At 34.0% G+C, this 22976-nt stretch overlaps 1 protein-coding gene across 3 annotated transcripts in view; it reads left to right on the top strand.

Annotated features, from left to right (window-relative positions):
- Positions 1-274: 274 nt before the first annotated feature.
- The window catches only part of LOC118202953 (uncharacterized), an 82627-nt gene continuing 59925 nt past the window's right edge, over positions 275-22976 (top strand). Inside the window, exons 1-2 of one of the 3 annotated variants that reach the window (XM_035375176.2) lie at positions 275-663; positions 21061-21247. In XM_035375176.2, the coding sequence (XP_035231067.1) occupies positions 21093-21247 (155 nt within the window). In that variant the 5' untranslated portion in view covers positions 275-663; positions 21061-21092. The remainder of the gene's footprint in view (positions 664-21060; positions 21248-22976) is intronic. The other 2 variants (XM_035375175.2, XM_085823403.1) reach the window with 2 other exon arrangements.

Genomic DNA, 22976 nt, shown 5'->3' on the forward strand with positions numbered 1-22976 from the left:
GTTCAGTCTAAAATGCATAAAGCAGTAACATTGTCTGTTCCAAATTATAGCTATCTTTCACACACAGCTCATTTTAAACGCTGGTTCAAAAACGCTAATTTCCAAGCTGTGAATTGCATCTGCGCGCTCAGTGTCATCATGACTACGTCATCACTTCTCACTGTCTGTTTCAGGGGGAAAAGCTCTATGAGCTAGCCCTTCTCTTCTAAGTCCTGGAACATGACAGATTTTTAGCGCATGCGCACATCCTGAAAATTGTTCCTGTGCGAGAAAGTCGGCCGATAAAATCGGTACGTGTAGATTTCCAAAGAATTTCGAAGATTCTTTGAGCGTATCGGGCAGAACGATGTAATTCTTAGTGTTATCGCCTAATTGGCCTAATTGAGTGAACGATGGATCTAACAAAGAATATTTGGGTTTTAACGTTAAACTTTATTATAAGTTAGTTTTAATCTGTGTTAAATGTGCTTTTTCATTAACAAGTAAATAAGTCTTGTACTTAATGCATTGCATTTTATCACTTGTTTTGTATTAAATCTGCATTAGATAAACAAGTAAATAATGGAATACTTTTGCGAATTACCTTCATAAGTAGCAAATAAAAATCGTCAACACATGTGATTCATAATACTTCTGATTCATATTGTGTGGGGAAAAAAAAAGGTAAGTCTTTTTCATTGATTTATGTAATAATGCGCAATAACACCCTTAACTAGCTACTTATATATTTATTTGCTTCTATTTACCATGTTTATATTAATACAGCGCCGTTACCGTTAATTAATATACCTTAAAAACTTTATCTGCAATTCTTATGTGGATTTATGAATTTCTTCTAATTTTTTTTTTTTTTTTGTCGGTTATTTGAGTAAACCAAAAATTTTATTCTCTTTGACAAGGAAATTGAGAGAAATATTTTCATTTGATATAAAATTTTCTAATATAAGTAACATTATCAAGGAATTTTTATAATTGTTATTAAGAGCAGAATACCTGATATGGAACTCAAACTAAATTGAAGCGTTCAGTGACGGATTTACAGTGAAGCATACAGTATATGCGTAGGTCATTCTGAAATTTTTAATATAGGTGCAGACGATAAGAAAAAATTAACGGTTAGATTTGAAAAAAGAAACTATTCGTAAAAATATATTTCGGCGTGCCCCTTGGAAATTGGCCAGCAAGACACAATTTTAAGATGGTAGCTACACAAAACCAAAATAACAAGTCAAAGAATTGCACAAACTTGGTGCCTGTGTATACATCAATCTATTTTCACTTAAAAAAAAAAAAAAAAAAAAAATCAGAGAATTGCACAAACTCGTCATTGCACACTTGCTTGACTTTACCCATGTACACATTGATCTATTTTCACTTTAAAAAAATCAGGAGAATGATGACGTCATATAATGTTAAAACAAAGTTACTCATTGCTAAAATTTAACAAAAGTCGTAACTAATCGAAGCTCAATAAAGTGCATTTTTAATCACACAATGAAATAACATAAAAAAAGAAAGGCGGTTAATCTTTGGATTATGGTAACTTGGGGATTTTTTGGCGAAAATTTGGCAGCCAACCCTGCTACAGCAACCTGCTAGTTTTGTTTTGGATGCCATTTTGTTTTCCCAAAGTAAAGGCATGTTTTTTTTACTCAACTTTTTTTCCAACAATCTGCTAGCCGAATTACGCTTATACTAGAACTTTTATGGAACAAAAATGCTTAATCATGACGAAGATTAGGTGCGAAATTGGGAGAAAGTGCAGAATCGCAAACTGCTTGCTGCATTTTTAAGAATTTCACATACACGGTATCATCCATGTACACGTCGACCTATTTTCACTTAAAAAAAATCCCAGAATTGCACAAAAATGGCATTGCGTACACTCTTGACTTTATCCATGTACACTACTAAAGTCCTAGCTAGTAACTTTTATCGCCTTATCAAAATGTCGCCGAACTACCTGTTACCATATTCCAAAGATTAGCTAGAAAGGCTCTAATCTTATATGCGCCCTAATATCTTCAAATGTGGTGATATGTGTTCTGCGCTGGTTTTTGGTGCGATTGCGTGTTCTATGGCAACCCTGTTGACGTTGAAAAATCTTTTGCTGGAGTCGTTTAATTGCTCGTTGATTCATGTCGTACGTGTTTTGAAATGGCCTACATTGCCAATGATAGACGTGGTGGCAAGATTTTAGTTGCATATTTTAGATTGTGTGGAAAGTAAATTTAGTATTAAAAGGTACGATGTTGGAGTTGTTAACGAGTCTTTTGTTTGTGGGTGTGTTTATGAGGATTGAAGTATATTTTTGGAATTTCTGTGAGACTTTTAAAACGGAGTCTGAAATACGGAGCTGTTATGAGAACTCGGACGAAGAAGGGCATTTCTGATAATTCTTGTGTGGATTTGCATTCAAATGGTTGCTGGTAAAGTATGTGGTTGTCAGTGGAGTTTAAGATTTGGATTGTGGGTTTGGTGTAGTAAATTAACTTTGGAGGAAGTTGTTATCATTACTTTCGAAATTTTGAATCTTTGAAAGACATGTGATATAGCAAAATCGTGGTACTTTTGTTCAGAGACGTTGTGCGACTGGCGAATTTTATTCAGGAATGTATTATGGTAAGTGCATTTTATTTTGATGTTTTTATTTTGTAGAATGTTATGTTCATTGTTTTTTTACTATGAACTTTTGTTGCTGTTGTTGTTTTTTGAATTGTTTGTAATTTAGTCTATTTGGTTGATTTATGCGCAATGTAGATTGTGCAGTTTGTAGATTTTTTTTAGGTTTAAACAGGATGCCCTGTACATGGTATTCTTTGAAATTTATTGTTGTTATGTTAATTTGTTAAAGCGAGGTATGCGTAGTTCGTAGATTCGTTCGTTGCCTAGATTGTGCAATTCGTAGATGTTTTTTTAAGTTAAAATATATCGCTGTGTACATAGATTCTTGAGAAGTATTTGTGGTTAGAAACTTTACGTTTTTGCTATCTAAATTTTTTGTGGATTTTTAGCTTAAATTGTGTGTTGAAAACGTTTTTTTGCATGTGCGAAAACCACGTTTTTGGAGACATTTTAGGCTTAAAGTTCCAAATGTAGGCAAACAATTTAGATAGTAATATGGCAGCATGGAGTTGCTTTTTGGTGAGAAATTTGGCGACCTGAGGTCGCATATGTTATAGAAAATTCTTATGTATTTTTTTGTTGTGTATATTTATTGCGTGTTATTTTACTGTGCATAATGTATTCTTATTTATTACATTATTTTTCTGTGATTAATGAATTTGTATTGAGCTTATTTTAAATTAATGTATAATATTTAATATTGTTAAACTTTACGGCAAAGCTCCTTTAAGTTTGGCAGAATTGTGTTACAGTTAAAAGGGTGCGGGTGTATTTCCGTTTCTCACGCGTAGGCTTCTTTGGAGGTTAGAGGTCACTGTCCAGCTGCATTTTTCCTCTTTTTGCGGGGGTTGAAAACACGTGTTTTTTCTCGTTCAGAGGCGAATAGTTCTAAGGGGCGGCGATTTTTGACAGAGTTATAGGTTGGAAACATTCTTCTGTTGCTGGGAAAGAAAAAGTCTGTCATCTTGTAGAAAGTTCTGAATTTCTGAGAATTTTAAACGCTATTTATTACCTTTCTTCTAGTTGGTGAAAGGGAGTCCAAGTTTCCTTAAGGTTGGCTAAATTTTTAATTTTAGTGTTGTTTGAACCAATAGTGATTTTGAGGCATTTCTTAGTGAGCGTCTGCCGAGGTTTCTTAAGCCGTTGCACGGAAAAAGGAGAGGGATCTTTTGGATTGAAAAAGAGATTTTTAGAGAAGACTTTTAGCAGATTTTTTTGGAGCCTTAGCGGGCTTTTTTCTCTGACGGCGGCCCCTTCGGGGCCAGCCGCGGTCAGTGAGGAAAAACGTGGTGGTTCTTCGGGGGTCGACCGCGCTTTAGTTAAGTTTTTATCTCCGAGAATCTGGGTACGGAGGGTCCGAGACAGTGTGGGTGCTCGACATGTTGACGGCAGCAATTCTTGCGGCCTATTATTTTCAATTTCATCGCTGATGTTTCTTTCCCAGTTGTGGAACAGTCTGAACTGCTCGTTCGTACTGGAGTTTCTATTTTGCTTTAGAAAAGATGGAAATATGGAAGGTCGTCATCACCTGAGGTCTGCCTTGGTCTTTTGTCTCCAGTTTCGTCCTCTTTCTCTTATCTTCAGTGGAACTTCGAAATCGGGAAGTTGATTGAGTTAAAATGCTGCTTGACGATGGTTACAGCTGGAACTGTGAAAAAGTCCGGTTTCTGAAAAGGATGAAGATTTGGCAGTTATTGTTTCGGCGATTTGTGACTGGATCCGGGCAGCTTCCTGTGTCCGTGGATTTCGTGAGTGACTTTTTATTTTCAGTGGTGTTTTATTTTGATACATAATCTTTTTAAATTTGGAAATGTTTAATACTAAAGCAAGAACTGTCATGTTAGGCAGATAAAAATTGAATATTTTTACTAAATTCTAGCTGAGAAGGTATTTTTTTATTAATGTTTAATAGTCAGAAGTTAATTGAACCAATTTGGAGGAAGTAAATCTTTGTTTTAATGTTTAAGTGCTATGTTCAATATGATTTATTCTAAATTAGTTTTTTTAAATGAGTTTAATCTTCTTGAGTTCCTGTTTAAAATGATTAAGAACTGTGATGTGTTTCACTATGTTTTTTGTGTTAATGGAATAATGTTCAAATTGAGATTGTTAGGAAAAGAAAAAAAAAAAAAAACTATGAGTAACATTTAAAAGATTTTGTAGGGGTAGTCTGGCCAGCTATCTTAAATTATAATGTGTGGGAATTTTCAATAAACGTGTTTATTATTTTTATTATTGTATGTTTCTTTTGTGTATTAATTGTGGTCTACTGTAGTTCACCCATGTGATCCTTACAGAAACATGGTTATTTAACCGAACCTGGTTAATTATATTGCGGTAGTAGAAGAAAAATCAGTTTTAGTTTGGTGATTATATGATCTGTTTACTGAATTTATTTTAATTTTGTTGAGTGGACTTCTTAATTGTGAGATTGTATCTGTTCCTGGTGTTTTGAAGAGATCTGTGTGGTATTTGAAATGTTAAGGATTTAAGGCTATCTCTAGATTTTTTATTGAAATTTATGTATTTTCAGGTTGGAGATCTAAATTAATTTTAATTCAGTGAGAGATAGCGTGTTAAAGATTTTGTTGTGGAAGTGCGTTTTCGAATTTTGTTTTTGTCAATTAATCGTGATTCTACCAAAACACCAGGGAGGATATCTTTCTTTGATGTCTTTTAGATTTTAAAGGTTTTGATTATGTAAATACAAAGTTTAGTAGTTTTTTTTTTTTTTTTTTTTTTTTTTTTTTTTTGTCGCGGCACCAGTTGAGTCAGTTTTAAAGAGTTAAATGAAAAAAAAATTTTTTTTCTACGTAACACATATAAGAGTAGCTCCTAAAAAAGAAAATTCATCTTTGCACTACGCAAAAGAAATAGCCATTTACCTTATTTATGAATTAACATGTCTTCAGTCAAATAAAATTCCTTAACAGCATCCAAAAACTTCCTATTGACAAAATAAGAGTAAAAAATGTCTTCCATAGCTATGTTCGACCGTATGCATTTCTGACATTCGACCATACGCATTTCCTTCTTACAAACAGGACACCTAATAATGGCTACTAAGTAAACCTTCATTTACACACCAGTGAAGATATGCTCTTTTCCCCTTTCTTTCCAAATTATATAGAAACTTCAAATTAATCTTACCACATTTCAGCCATTTTACCGTCTAAACCACAAAACAAGCAATATAATACTTCCTCACCAACACACACTACAAGCCCTTATGAATTTGCTTGCAATCATGCAACCAATTATGCCATAATAGGCCTTCCATAATATTTAACTACTCAGGTTACTATAATTGAAACAACAACTTTGTGATTTAAGTTATAATACAAAGGGTACCTTCCTTCTCTCTACTCTAAAAATATGTGGCATAATTTATAACCATCTTCCATGTTTCATGGTGATGATAGTCACAAATTTGAAAGTTTTCTGATGTTAAAAAGCAAATGGCAAAATTTTCCATTTTACAGAATTTATGGAGAAGCTATAAAAAATGATGATATAATAGAAGTTACTCACTATGATGACAATACCAGTATTGTCAATTAATTACATCACCAAATCTGCTGATATCATCTCACCAACTTTTTTTCATCAAGATTTAGAGTTGCCATGCAGAATATATAACCATACTTTTTAAAATTGTTTTACCATATTTTTTGTTGATGGTTGTATGTGCAAAAGAGTTGTGTTGAATGTGTAGATTTTGCATATCTGATTAGGTTACAAAGTAAAGGTGAAAAGGTTTGTGATAAACTAACAGAAAAAACCCCTAAGTGCAAAAATAATATGAAATTAATTAAAAGAAGAAATGTTAATGGTGGTGTTGTGTATTCGGTCCTTCCATGTACAAATTCAAAAGAATTGTAAGAAAAGGTTCTTGATTTTCTGAGGGATGGGCTAATCTTTACTGTATGGTAACTCGTTTTTTTTTCTGAAAAAATCGCCTAGCGGTATTGGTTGTTCATGAAATCTGGAAGCCTGCTGCACTTTTTTGTAATAGTAACCCTTTCGCATGGACCCGGGTTTTTTGTTCTTACTATTTTCAGTTGCTGTGTTTCCTTGCATGTGTGTGGTATGGTCTTGGATTTTAAACTTGCTATTATTATTTTACTGTGGATACCATCATTTGAGTATGTCTGAGGTGGGTAAGAGGATGAATGGATTAACAGCAGATGAGCCGAAAGAACGAAGCCTAAACCTATGCATGTGAAAAAAAGATATGTTAAAAAATTGACATTACTTTTATTTATTCGTCTCTGTGTGTTAATTTTTGTAAAACGATTTGTTGTTTAAGGTTTTTATGTTAGGAAATATGTATTTTTGGTTATTTATTCCTCTATGTTTGTGTATTTTTGGTTATTTGTTTGTCTCTGTGTGTTAAAACAGCGGCGAGTTTTTTTTTTTGGTTACCGTGATAGTTTTAACTTTGTTTTAGCTTCCTGATTTTGTTTAAGTAAAAATAGATTGATGTATACACGGACAAAGTTAAGGCAGTGCACAATGCCTAGTTTATGCAATTCTCTGATGTTTTTTTTTTTAAGTAGATCGATGTGTACATTTTTGTGTAGTGGCCATCTTGAAATTACTGCCGATCCTTCCTGGCGCCGATCTCGGCGTCAAAAAAGAAACGATTTGCCAAGGGGTACCGTAGGTAAATTTTTATCCTGAGGTACAAATACCTGAGTCTGATCCTTCACACAACATAGTGTGGTCAGAAATGTATAAATCACCTCATAACAGATGAATTGACCACACTTTAGTCGACTGAGAGATTTTTATAGAAAGTTGTATGTGGACATATTTGGAGTGCCTGGAAGTATGACTGGAATCATGAAAATAAATATGGCAAAAGAAAATAGCATCAGGGGAAGCGTGTGAATGGTAAGTGGCTGTTTGGAGATGCATGTTTATCATCATGAGATTGCTTTACTCATTTCTTGAAAGCAATAAAAGATATTTGTCTCTTATAAGCAAGAAATATGAAAATGTAAGGTTCATTTTTATTTTTTTCGATAAATTTGTTTTCTGTATTTATACTTTCTGAAATGATTTAGATTTTGATTTAAATGCAGGTAGCAATTAGAAATATTTATTAAGCACAAAGCTCATAGTTTTGAAGCTTTCTTTATTTTGTTAAGAGTTTTAGTTTAGATAACGAAATGTATGTTTTTATACATTAGAAATATTTTTTAACAGCATGAATCACATGGGAAACATTTTTTCCTGTTATTAATATGCAATTATAACACATTGCTTAAATGTTTGCCATCTTGATTTTATCTTCCTTTTTGTGGTTTTATGTAATCAGATTTTCCGCTTAAATATGAGCAAACATTTTTTTTATTACTATTTATTGCTCATTTTAAATAGTACCCTTTCTTAACATTTCTGAGATTCTTTTCTGTTGCTGCTGCTTTTAAATTCAAGATAGAGAGCTTTCCAAGTTCGTAATATAACTGATCCTGTAACATGCATATTAATTTGGGTTCTAGTGTAAAAAAGGGTATGTGTATTATGCACTACAAATCATATTGTTTTTTCTTCTTTTCTTTTCCCTTTTTTTAGGGGGGTACTTTTCTGTTATTAAGATCAAATTCAGAAATATATACATATAAATCTGTAAATGAGCTTTATAATTTAATTTAGAAATACCCTTTTAATTCCTCTTCTTAAATTGTATTTTAAATAAAAAAAATTAAGACACAAAGCTGTATAATTGAATTTAGTAATAGCCTTTTAATTCCTCTTTTTTAATTTGGTTATTTCCTCTATATTCTTAAGAAAAAAAAACTTTTGGACTGTGTCAATTCTAGATCAATCAATATTGCATTGCTTGCATAATGCATATAGCTTAGTTAATTGTGGACTTAAACTCTGAGAACTGAAACTTTCCTACCCTAAACCAAACCTTCTCTTGGTTTGGATAAATGCATACTCTTAGCTTGAGCCTCTGTGCTGCTTGGATGCTATTTCGCTGTGCTTTCTTCATATGGCAATAATATCAAAAATGTTAATGTCCTTGAATAGGCACTACTAGAGTGCCAAGTAAATTCTGGACACAAATGTGAATTCAGATAAAAATGGAATTAAAGCTGCCTCGACTGCCAAGTTTCTTAGATAAGTACTTTTCCGTTTTGCCGGCGCAAGCGATAAAGTCGCCAATAACGGTACAACTGATGCCAAACGGAATATTCTTGCTGGTAACCTTTTACGCATCATTTTCAAAACAAGTCGTAGCTTTTTCTTATCAGACTGGTTGTTTCTTACAATACTGGCATATAGAATACATAGAATTTTTATCAGATAGTTCAGTTTATGTCTAAGGCCATTTTTGGTAATTAGGTCAATTGGGATGCAATCACAGCGCTTATCCGAAGCCGAAAATATAGAAAAGGTAAAGTCAAGGGTTAAATTCATCCATTCTAATGAGAATGCATTAGCGAAGTAAAGCACTGCAGTTTTACATAATTTCTGAGTAAGCTATTCGTACGAATTGAAATATTTCTTGCATTTAAACTTGTGTTCCAAATTAAGATTTAACTTGAAATGAATGTAGATAATTACTGAGAGCATTAGATTTTTGTAGAGTAGTTTACGTGAGATGAGATCGCTTGGGGTCACATGATATGAACTGGCGAATCAGGATGTTGAACCATGAAAGCTTAGTAAATTCTTAAATTAATGTCTTTTTACAAATTTATTTTCTTTATTTATTGGCTTTTTATAAAATTTTAAGCAATATTAAAATGTTTACGCCTTCTTTTTTTAAAAGAATTCTTAGAACTAATATTTTTTTAATATTTTTTATGTGTATACTGTATGTTGTCGCCAATTAAAGTCTGCTTGGCGAGATTTGCGCCGGCGAAACGGAAAAGTACCCTTAGATATTACAAAGTCAAAATATTAGCATACTAACCAATAGGAATTCTTACCTTTCAATATGCCATCTACGTGCTTTGTCAGCAGAATTTCTGCGTTTCTACGTCTCATTGTTCCTACATTAGTACTTCTCTAAATTTTGCTTTTCATTACATGTGTATATGTATATGTTTATACATGTACACATACCTACATGCATACTTGCATGTATATACATAAATGCATTTCTAAATCTGGTCTTGATAACAGAAAAGAATTTTTTTTTTTTTTTTTAAAGATACAAGCTTGCCCATAATCTGTAGTATGGTATTAAGTCCAGGAAATATAGCTACTGTAAAAAAGTCCCAAAACATAAAAAGTCACATCACACACTAGTGTGAAAAAATCACAAAGAGGATGTTGAGAATGAAAAGATTTTGATTGGCCGTTTAGTAGAATTTTTGATATGGCAAGTGTAGAACTTGAACAGTTGAACTTTGTAATTGAACAAAAAAATTCACTAACAAAAAAATATCACTACCGATAATGAAGAAAGGTCAAAGTAGTTGTTGATAAGAAAAATTTTCAGTTGATATTTTAGTGGGAATTAAAACACAGCAGTTACAGGATTTGAACAATGGAACTTTGTAACTGAATGAGAAATAATGTCTATCTGTAAATTTAAAGAGAAAGTAATAGGGTAAAAAAAAAAAAAAAAAAAAAAAAAGGCAACTTAAACAATGTACATTTAAAGAAATGTTTAATGGAGCAAACAAATAATTATTGAGCCTTTTTTTGGGGGGGTGTAAATTTTGATTTTTGTTAAAGCCATAAATGCTTCATTATTTCATAAATTACCATGTCATATTTTTAATTTTATAATTTCTACATGCCATCTTACTAGATTTAAACTGATGATCTAATATGCAGAAAAATTCCAAATCCGGAATCACGAAAGTCCCAACAAATCTGGATCTCGGACTTTGTACTGTATTACAGTGATATTTTCAAATCAAACAAAGCATGAGAACTGATTATGTACTTGAGCACGTATAGTTATCATTACTAGTGATTAAATTCTGCAGGAGCCCACCGGAGTTAGGCCCTAGTATGTCTTAATTTTTGACATAAATCGTAATTCCAGCCGAAACACATTGGAACCCTAAATTAACTCTGGCATTTTTTTTTTTTTTGTAAGAAATTGATCTGCTGTTTCAGCGGAAAATTCTTTTGATCTCATAACATTATATGTTAGGAATAAGTAAGATTAGGCAATAGTTACAGACTTCATAGTTACAGGCAGTAGTTACATGCACTTTTCTTTCCTTGGGAAACATAAATGGATGGAAATTCAGACATTTAAAAGGAAAGAAAAGCTGCAGTCCACATGTTAAAATCGTAATCTTCTGAATATGCAATAAATTTGCTACAGCTAGTTTGGGAATGAATAAATTTCTTGTGGCTATCCTGGTTATGCCATTGTATCTGCTGATTTGGTATTTGGTTTTTCTTATCTGCATTTACAGAAGAACAGAGAAGGGGGACCATTGTATTTGTCATTAAATGTCCACCAAGTGATAATAGGCCTACTGAAATGGGCTGAAGATAAATGGTTCAACATGTTGAAACCCCCAGAAAAGGGCTTATGCGGACCTTTCAGATTAATTTATGGAAACAAGGAGAATGAGAGTAGTGACTTATACTGACTGACATTTTTCTTAACTTAGATCAATCCTGAGATTTGGGAACTTTTTTCTCTGGTTTACACTTTCTGCTTGACAGCTGTATTGGCATATTGGCAGATGATCATTTCAGAATGTATTTGATTCTTCTCTCTTTGCTTTTGTATCCACGTTGGTCTGTTGGCTTTTCCATGTTTTCATATTATCTTTAGCATTTTATCAATTCTCATTAATGATAAACATTTATTATTTTTCATTTCTCTGCCTGTAAAAGAATTATTTGTATTCTACCATAATTTGAAATTGAGGTTGGCCATAAAAAAATGTCCACTCAGCCAACCAAAATGCAATTTTAAATATTTTTATTTGCAGTAACGTCTTTAAGATTGTGATGATTTAAAGCAGTGGAACGTGGTTATGTTACAGTGAAAAATTTTGAATTTACGAACACTCACTTTTTTCCTGCGCAAAGTTATCAATGTACAGAAGGCCATAAATGATGCTAGAAGATGCATGTATGACGAAAGTTGCCAGTGTAAAGCATTTGCAAAGAACAGCATTCTAAAGACCAGTGACAACATAGAGAGGATGTGCATTGATGCACTGAGAATGTAACCTCCAAGAACTGTGTTCACTGGGCTGGCAAAAATCCTCGATATAACACCAGCATCTTTACATAAAGCTTAAGTCACCATATGGTGCTGGATCGCAAGCACATTCATTGTCAGTCCGTACTTCTTCAAAGAGGTCACTTCCACAAATATGAAAATGTACTCTATCACAAGTTCTTAGTATACAACTGTGTTGCAGAATTACATAATTCCAGAATTGCAGCAGCAAAATGTCATTAATGACATTGGGTGCACGATGGTGCTCCTCTACATGGGCACCATGTGTTCAACAAATGCTGCAACCAATAGAGTCATCTCCCAAACGTTTGCAGTTTCATGGCCACTGTGATCCCCCGACATCACTCTGATGGATTTATGGTTATGGAGTTATCTGAAATCTAATGTGTATACATCAAATCAATGGAACTTGCCAAAACTGAAAGATGCCATAAAACATGAAGTTATCCAGATTCCTCCTGCAATGTTACTTTCATCATTGTTGTAAACATTTTTCTGTATGCAGTGTGTTATCTGTGAAGGTGGGTAGGTTGAAAACTTGTAATTCCAATAAAAGTTTTTTCCACGTATCCTTTCTTGTGTTATCATTGGTCCTTTACGGTGCTGTTTTTTTGCAAATGTTTTATGCCAATAATTTGCATTATAAGTGTATCATTCCAACTCTATTTATGATTTATCAACATACTGATCAGTTTGTGCAGGGAAAAAGTGGGTGTTATCATTCGAAAATTTCAAAATGTTTTCATTGTAACTGTAACTGTAAAGCTCTGTTGTTTTAAATCATCAAACTCTCAAGCAATACCTTCAGATAACAATATCTTAAATTTAATTTTGGTTGGTTGAGCGGATAGGTGCTAAAGTTTCATATATTGGAGAAGTTTTTATATGACCACCCTGTATTATGCTATGTTACATATTGCGAGATTAAACTCAGTGCGTGTGCATCATAGCCCAATTTATGTACTTAGATTTTAGTGAAATTGGAATTCCAACTGAAGCCTTCAACAGTACAAGACCTTTTATTTTATTTTATTATTTAACTGTTTTTCATTAACTTAATTTAAATTATTTTTATATACCTATTTACATTGTATTTAATTGTTAATTATTTATTGTTTATTTATTTTTGTTTGTCTTTTCTGATGACCTTTTGTAGGGCTTCCATACTTCTAATTTTAGAAAATAAGCCAAGTATTACTATTGACTTTTGTTTTTAATTACCGTATTTGATGGCATATAAGACGCACTCTTATTTAGACACACAAGGGGTAAAAGTTTCAATAGTCCGTGCGAGAGCACAGTACTACAATAACTTAAAATGTGGTTTTAGTTCTCACCTTTCGTAAAAGCCAAATAAACAATCATTGAATGCAATTACCAAACATATTTTTATTAAGGAAAATTAACAAACGGCAAGCTATTTTGAACATGATATGTAAATTTCAATAACGAATAAATGAATGAATGGCAAGCGATCAAACATAATAGAAAATAAAGCAGGAACAACAAAAAACACAGATTCAAGGAAAACGTTGCCTATCATGAAATTAGACTTTAATCACTTTCAAAACCATAAAAATCCTTTTCACCATCATCATCGAAAACGAGAATATCGTCATCAGTACTGTGTCCGTCATCGCTAGTATCACCTTCTTCGAATAATGCGTCGTCTTCTGTTCCGTCCAGAGCATTACTGATTCCGCACTTCTTAAAGGACTTAACAATTATTTCAGCCTTTACGTCCTCCCAAGAACTTTTTACCCACTCGCACACTTGTGAAATAGAGGGCCGCTTCATTCTACCTGAGGGTGTGATGTGGCTCTTCTATCCACTTGTTCCATCGTTCTCGCACTTTTTCCTTAAATGGCTTATTCACCAATACATCAAAAGGTTGCAATTGGCTAGTCAGTCCACCAGGAATGAGGATTGACAGCTATCTGTGTTTTTCTCTCGCTTTATTCTTTATGGTTTCAGTTCTATGGGCACTAAACTGATCCAAAACCAAAAGAGAGGGTTTTCTTAAGAGTCCACCAGGCTGCCTCGTCCATACATTCTGTAACCACAGTTTCATTCCAGCTTCATCCATCCAGCCTTTCGGATGAACATGAACAATTACACCCGTTGGAAGTTTTTCTTTCAGATGAGTTTTTCTTTTGAATATGAAAAATGGAGGTAGTTTTGTGCCATCAGCACAACATGTTAGAACTATTGTATATCGGGTTTTTCATGACCTGTGGTTTTTATGGTTATTGATTTAGACCCTTTAATACTCAGTCTTGTTGGATGGTACATCAAATGTGAGTGGAATTTCATCCGTATTTCCTATTTGACCAAGCTCAAAAGAAGTTTTTTTGCGTGCATTTATAACAAACCTATGAAATGCTAGTATTTTTTCTTCATAATCTGCTGGCATTTTCTGGGCAATAGTTGTTTTTGTGCGCATTGATAAGCCTTGCCTTTTCATGAACATGTAGCACCAGCCCTCAGACCCTAAAAAGTTCTGATTCCCATGTTTTTCTGCCAATCCTTTGGCCTCATTGATTATCATTTTGGTTGAAACACTTATCCCAGATTTCCTCTTATCTATCACCCACATTTTTACGGCATTTTCAAGTTCAGGCCGAGATAGAGCTGGGCATCGAAGGTTATGTTTTTGTTTTTTAGCAGTCTTCAGTTGATCTTCCTGCAGTCGCCAAGTACGTATCATTTTTTCGGTAGGTGTTGGACCGAAATGCCTTGCTGCTGCTCTGTTTCCATGCACTTTGGCGTAGTTTAACACTCCTAGTTTATGTTGAATAGTATAGCTTAATCTTGTTTCCTGTAGTCATTTTTTCCAGGGTATTTTTTTTAAACAAATAGTTTTAAGCACTGATACCGACATGTTTATACATAGTAGCACCGATACCGAAACGTGTCGGCTGAGTCAAAGAAAGTCTATGTAAAGGAAAGGCTCCGTAGACGTAATGTGACCGTTGAACCTGTTCGAACTTCGACATTGTTGGCTTTAGTTTTCCACATGCAAATTTTGATCGGAGGTCAATCGGCGGTAAGTTAACGTGGTTGCTGCCGATTGGCTGATGATGTCAAGATCGGCGGGTTGGCCGAGTATTATATATGTACGCTGGTATCGGCGAATGTCTTGTTCTCTTGTGTTATTATGAGTTAGCATAATGCTAGTTTGCTTTCAATCAAATGATTTTAAATGTAAAGGCTACAGTGTTAGCTCTTTTATTTTAATTTACGGAATAAAGCATGAATTTTATTTAGATTAGTCTTAGCTTTATTTAAGGGAAGCAAAATATGCTTTGCCTTTATCACCACTGCCAACAGCTAATCGGCCATCCGGTTCAACTCAGCATTGAAGGAATGTAGGTGAAGAGGGCTGTTATCCACGAAAAGAAGCTGACCTGTCTTAGAAGTTTGTTCAAGTCGTTGTGCTCACACTTCATTGAAGATGTCATTACTACCTGAAGGTTTTGAGCTGTTAAACCATGACAACTAGGATCGATGGAAAGTCGACATGAAACTGTTATTGGATAGAAATTGTTGGAGGTTCATAGAAGATAAAGAAGAAGAATTAAATAAAGTGCAACAAGACGTGAAAAGCAGGAGTTCACACTGAGAGAGAACAGAGCCTTCACTGCATTATATTCTGGAATTAAAACTGAGTTCAGGCCGCTGATACAAGAATGTTCAAGTGGTAAAGAAGCATGGGAAGTTCTACAGAAGCAATTCGAACTCAAAACAAGAGCAAGGATAATTCAATTACTGGATGAATTTTTTAGTATTAGATATACGCCAAATGAAGAAATAGGATTATTCATCGCGAGCATAAGAATGACTGCAAAGAAGTTGGCTGAAGCTGGTCTCAACTTGGCAGATCTTTTTAAAGGATTCCAGGCAATAAGGAGATTACCCCAGGAATACTCCGGCATTGTACAGTTGATCTATATGTGGAAGGACGAAGATTTTACGCTGGAAAGAATTGCTGAAGAACTGGTAAGGGAAGAAAGCTGCCAGGTAAATGCCGATTTAGAAGACAGCAAGGTAAGCGTGTTTAATACTATTGATTCAAATGCAGGGAAAGATAAAGTTGAAAATAAAACTAAATCTAAGAAAAAGATGGGGAATATGATAATAGGATTTTGTTTCAGATGTCATAAATTTGGCCACTTAATCGCTCAATGTAAAGAAAATGTAAGTAAAAATCAGAAGTTTAAAATAGACGATAAAAATGGACAGTTTAAAGATAAAGAATTAATGTTAGTAGAAAATTATGTAACAACTCCAGATAAAGGAGGTAATGCAGATAAATTTAATTGGGTCGTAGATACTGCAGCTACAACTCATTTCTGTAATAATAGAAATTTAATGACAAATTTCGAAGAAATAAACGATATATGTATGTCTTTAGCTGTAGGAAATTGTGAAAGTAAAGTACTAGGAAAGAGTACTGTCAAATTTGCAGTAAAATTTGCAGTGGATATACTTTAATAATTGGGATAGATTATGCTACGGTAAACGATGACGGACTTTATCACGTAAAACCATTTAGATATGCAACAGGTAAAAGAGAAGCTGGTTACGGTGCAGAAATTGGAAGGTTAAATAAAGTAGACGATGCAATGCTATGGCATCGGAGATTTAGCCACGTAAAATTTGATTATATTAAGAAAACTAGTAAGAATCAAAGCTTGAAAGGGTTACCAGAAATTGGAAAACCAATGAAGAGTTGTGAACCGTGTATTATTGCTAAATCTAGTAGAATAACTTTTAAAACTGTTCCAAAGAGATCAGACAAACCATTGCAGTTGGTTTATTTAGACGTTTGTGGCCCACTACCAGTTCCATCTAAGGGTGGGAGTAAATATTTCCTTGCTATTGTGGATGACTATAGTAGATCAGTAACAGTGTATTGTATGAAACATAAAAATGAATCGTTCTACAACTTTAAGAATTATCATAGGCAAATGGAAAGAGTGACAAATAGAAAATTAATAAGTATACGCACCGATAATGGTGGGGAATTCTGTAACAGGCAATTCAAAGGGTACTTAGCCGAAAATGGAATTAGTGTTGAACGCACAAACGCGTACACCCCAGAAGAGAACGGTGTGTGTGAACGTTTTAACCGAACGGCATTAGACGCAGTTAAAGCTATGCTTAATGATGGTAAAATGGGGTGGGCAGAAGCTCTTGGCTGTTTCGTACATACGTGGAACAGAGTATGTCATAAAAGCAACCGAACCCCTTATGAAATATTCCTAAATAGAAAACCCAGTGTTGTTATTTTAAAATATTTGGTTGTAAAGCCTATGTTGGCGTGCCAAAACAAATTAGAAACAAATGAGAAATAAATTACAAATGAGGTGCAAAGAAAGAATCATGGTAGGTTATGTGAAGGAAACTAGGGGTTATAGGATATGGCTGCCAGAAGAACGCAGATTAATAGAAACCTGTAATGTGAAATTCGATGAAAAACTGTATGCAGCAAATGGCATCCTGGAACAAAAAACAAAACCTAAATTCAAAAGACTAGAGCAATCTGAGCTATTAGCAGGATCAGATGAAGAACAGAAAATTTCTAGAGAAGAAATAAAGTTGTCAGATGACAAATCTACTCCGAAAGAAGTATCAGACTTAAACTGGCAAAGAAAAGCAGTTAAAAGGCCAGATGGAACACGTACAGACATATATTATTATGTAGAGGGAACAGACACCCGTTTTAGATCTTATAATGATATTGAAAAGTATTGTGAGGCAAGAAATATTAAATTTGAAAAAGATAAGTTCGATTTTAGTGGAAAAAACGAATACTTGGGGAAAGTTTATTTTGTAGAACAGGAGACTAGTTCCATGTTTGAAGAGGCAAATTCCGTAGAAATTGTTATCCCACAAAATTTTAAAGAAGCACGAAAATCAGTAAATGCCGAAGAATGGGATAAGGCAATGAAAGAAGAAATTGACACGATGAAGAAAAGAAAGGTTTGGGAATTAGTCGAAAAGCCAGAAAGTAAAACTATGATAGGAAACAAATGGGTCTATGCACTAAAAAGAAATGAAAAGAATCAAGTGATTAGATACAAAGCACGTTTAGTAGCACAGGGATTCAGGCAGAAAACAGGTGAAGGTTTTGATGACGTTTACAGTCCTGTAGTAAATTTTTCAATCATAAGAATATTTTTCACTATCCTGGTATGTTTATATGGATGGACTAATTGTCAGTTAGATGTAAAGAACGCATATTTATATGCAAACCTAAATGAGAAAATATATATGACCGAACCAGAGGGATTTATCGAAGAGGAAAATAAAGTGTGTTCATTACACAAGGCCATTTACGGTCTACATCAAAGCAGCCGTGAATGGTTTTGTGAATTTGAAAGTACTTTAGAAAATCTACATTTTAAGGAAATACAATGGTGTAATTGTGTTTATAAGAGTTCAAATGTAATTCTCTTGTTATATGTAGATGATATTGCGATTTTTAGTAAAGATCAATGTAGTATAGATAAAGTAATTTCACAGCTGAGTTAAGTTTTTTGGTCTTAAAGTATTAGGCAAAACTAAAACGTTACTTGGAATTGAATTCTTAGGAATGAGAATGGGGTTTTTATACATCAGCAAAAATATATCGAAGAAATTTTTGAAAAATTTAAACATTTCCAGATACCAATAACTTCACTTCCCATAGCTAAAGGCACTATTCTTACAAAATTAGATTGTCGATCTACAAGTGCAGAAATTGCGGAAAGGCATACATTACCCTTTAGAAATATGTTACAACGTTTAGTTTTTGTAGCTAACAGGACAAGGCCTGATATTACATGTGCAGTGAATATCTTATCACAATTTCAGGAGAATCCTGGAATTAAGCATTGGGAAGCATTGTTGAAATTGCTTGGTTATCTCAATAGTACTAAATTATATAAGTTAAACTTATCGAAAATTAAACATATAAATTTATATTGTTATTCAGATGCTGATTATGCAAGTAATAGAGATGACCGCGTTTCCATGGGAGGATTTATATAATATTTAGATGAAGTACCGGTAATCTGGAAAACTGTTAAACAAAAATGTGTAAGTTTATCAACCATGGAAGCGGAGTATATCACCTTATCTGAAGCAGCGAAGGAATTAATGTGGACGAAAAATGTCTTACAAGATGAAATTTTAAAGTTTAATTTAAAAGAGTGTAAACTAATTTGTGATAACAAGTCTGCCATTGATTTTTCTAGATCGGCAATAGAAAATCTCCGAACTAAGCACATAGACGTAAAATATCACTTTGTTAAAAGACTAGTAAATGATGGAGTGTTTGACCTTGAATTTATCACCAGTAAATTAAATACTGCCGACTTATTAACAAAAGCAGCAACTGCTGTTAATTTAAGAAAGTTTTGTTTAGATGTTTTCAGTGTTTAAAGACAATAAGTGTTTTCGTATAATAGAATTGAACTATGAACTTCTGTGTAAGTTTTGTTTTTGTCTTTGCATGAGGAAAAGAAGGCCATTTGTTGGCTTTAGTTTTCCACATGCAAATTTTGATCGGAAGTCAATCGGCGGTAATCTAACGTGGTTGCCGCTGATTGGCCAATGACGTCAAGATCGGCGGGTTGGCCGAGCATTATATATATGTACGCCGGTATCGGCGAATGTCTTGTTCTCTTGTGTTATTTATGAGTTAGCATAATGCTTGTTTGTTTCAATCAAATGATTTTAAATGTAAAGGCTATAGTGTTAGCTCTTTTATTTTAATTTATGGAATAAAGTATGAATTTTATTTAGATTAGTCTTAGCTTTATTTAAGCAAAATATGCTTTTCCTTTATCACCACTGCCAACAGACATCAGCTTCGATCTTTGGCCCTTTTTGGTGACAGATATTTCACGCATACGCAGAATAATTATGGCAGATGTAGAAAAAGTTATATGTGTCTAGACCTTTATCCGTACTAAAAATAGCATTCAGTATTGAAAGTTAACCTGTGTCCTTCATCTATAAGACGCAGATAACTTTTTTGAGACCAATTAGGAAAAAAAGTGCGTCTTATATGCCGTCAAATACGGTATATTCTTTTCTTCTTTGATTTAAACTAACTTATACAGTCAAAAGTCTAATCCCTACTCGTTGGGACTTCGGCGATTCGGAATTATCGATTTTTCCGTATTATAGATCATCAGTTTAAATCTGGTAAAATGGCATGCAGAAATTCTAAAATTAAAAATATGAAACCATAATTTATGAAATAAAGAACAATTATGATCTAAAGGGTATCAAAATTTACAAGAAAGAAAGCTTAATATTTATTTGTTTACTTTATTAAACATTGCTTTAAATGTAAGTTGTTTAAGTTGCTTCGTTTTATGTGATAATACTTTCTCTTTAATTCTATTAACAGACATAATTTCTTGTTCAGTTACAAAGTTCTGCTGTTCAAGTCCTATAATTGCTGTGGTCGAGAATACCGAATAATTTGTCAATCGAAATTTTTTCGTTTTCGATAACCTCTGTGTCACTTTCTTCACTATCGAAAGCGAATTATAATGACATAAAATAAAAAAATCTGCCCTGAAGATAAGGATAGTGCTGACAGATCAACTTCTAATTCGTTGCACGCTGCGACGTCCCCCCCCTGCATAGCAGCGTGAAATTGATAAACAGATTTCGAAATGGTTAGAGAAACAAAGGATATGCCTTTATCCATTTTTGCAGCAATTCCACTTTTTGTTTGATGGATGTCGAAACATACTTCTGCTTTGTACATCCTTTGGCAGCTCCAGCATCGGAAATTCTATTTGACATAATCGAAAGGTCAAGCTTACCTTTATAAAATTGCTCTAACAGTATGCAAAAATTAATAAGCCGGATCCAATTTGGAGATTAAGGAACAACGCAGTCTGCAACATTAACTGAAATAGATAATTTTAGCTTAGCTTATACCGTCTGTTATACATTAAACGTGCATGCGTAAACGTATTATGCGCATGCGTAGAAGTATTACGCGAATGCGTGAACGCTTTATACGTTGACGCATGCGCAGAAAGTTTATAGCTTTGAGGTCCGGATTATAGATCATTCCGGATTATGGATATCCGGATTAGCGACTTTTGACTGTATTACCTATTTGTCATCGGCTTTGCCAAAAAGCAATTCATGTCCATAATCATTTAAATTTATTTATATAGTTGATAGATATCTTGAAAATTCACTCTTAAGTTTATACAAACATGCTTGTAATTTTTCAGTTTATTTTAGCTACATAGAATCTTAAAGAAAAATGGAGTTATGGGGTGAAATTCCCGTGGAAACGATTCCCAAAACATACCTTGAAAGTATTGAACAAGATTCCATAAAGGAATTTGTACCACTTGCACTAGATAATGAAGCAAAATTTTTTGAACCTGAATGCCCCGAACCTATTGAGCCCAGAAGGTGAGTTATTAGCTTTTTCTTTTAAATCTCTATTAATTATGTATAATATGTAAGTGCACGTTACAGTTATTCATACAAACTAATTCTAGACAGTGTCGCCCACACGATATAGTGGTTAGGAGAGCCTACTACGGTACCGAAGAGCCTAGGTTCGAATCCCGGGTAAGACATGGATGCTTGTAAATGTATAGTGTCGGTGTGGCATGGCGACATTCTAAATATTGTTGCGTGCGTACGGGTTCGTTACAAAATGAATGCACAAGTCCAATGGAAAATGAACAAAATTTATTATTATCACAACAAAAATGCTTAAATCTCCTCAGATATTCGTGCAGTATTACAATATCTCACAGTAGTTATAATAACTACTCAAACATTATAGAGAACTTAATTCAAAACAGCTAAAGAAAGCTAATCTGCGAATTCGCTACAGTCAACAAGAACAGTTTTCTAAACAAACTCTTAAAGCAACAACGAACTAACAAAATTGAGAGGTTTTCGTCCTTTTTAAAAGATTTTTAAATTGCGTGCGAGAATTTTCCGGAACTTTCTCGAAATCAAAAAGAGATATTTACTTATTAAATGTTAAATGCACATGCTCTTGTATTTTTAATTTTACGGCTTAGCTTTCCTTTAATATTCGTCATGCGCGGCACTGCACAGGGAATAAAACAATTTAATTTATAATTCAGCTAACTTTAGCTATTTAAATACCAAATCTGTAACACTGCCCCCTTCCCAAGGACTGCACGTCCCGGGCAGTACAATCCCTGTACAGGAAGCCGAACTTACAATTATGGCATAAGTGCAATACTAAGCATTACATTATAATAACAAACAACATGAGCAATCGCAATAACTAACTTTAAACAAATCAAATGCTATCAAATACTAAATACAAATCAAATACAAAACAAATACTAAACACACATTTAGAAACAAAAAGGACCATGGTGTTACACTATTTACAATTATTTACACTACGTACTATGGCCATAGTAATGAACGACTTTATGTTTAGAGTTTGAAGACTTACGGATCCGAACCATGACATCATTCAGCCTGTTTAGGTCTATGTATGGACCATCCCAAGGTAACTGTAATTTCAGACAGAGTCCTTTTCATCGGATTGGGTTCCACAAACACACCTCGTCTCCTTCTTTTAATCTGTGTCCAGTAGCTCTCGTATCGTATCTAGTCTTCACATTCTCTGTCACCCAGTTGACTTGCTTTCGTGCAGAACGGTGCATCTCTTCAAACCGAGCCTGGACATCTTGGATGTATTCCTCAGACGATGAAGGCGCAACCTTAGGGCGACCAAACAGGCGATAACAAGGCAGACGAAGGTCTTGACCAAAGAGCATCTGGGATGGAGAATAGCTGGTAGTCTTGCATTTCTTTTCGACCCTAGTATGATTTCGGCAGCTTCCCGAACTGGGTCTTTTGGACAAGGCATCGGCATTTCCAGGTGAGGATCCCTTCTGAGGATGGATAGTCATGTCCTCAGATTCTGAAAGCAGTTTGTTATTTTTGAAGTCCAAGGAAAAATTGTATTTCCTTAAAAAGTCCAGTCCGAGTATGCATGGATCTGTAATATCCGCCACATGTGCAGTGTGATGGTAGGCAGCACTTCCAAACGTGATGTTCACATTTAACTTACCAGCTATGTCGATCTTGTCACCAGACGCAGTCTGAAGGGTAACACACAATGGCTTCCAAATAAGTTTGC

Source organism: Stegodyphus dumicola, chromosome 1 (genome assembly GCF_044657685.1).
Source record: "Stegodyphus dumicola isolate Sdum_Otavi_A_Nest chromosome 1, ASM4465768v1".
NCBI lineage: Eukaryota > Metazoa > Arthropoda > Arachnida > Araneae > Eresidae > Stegodyphus > Stegodyphus dumicola.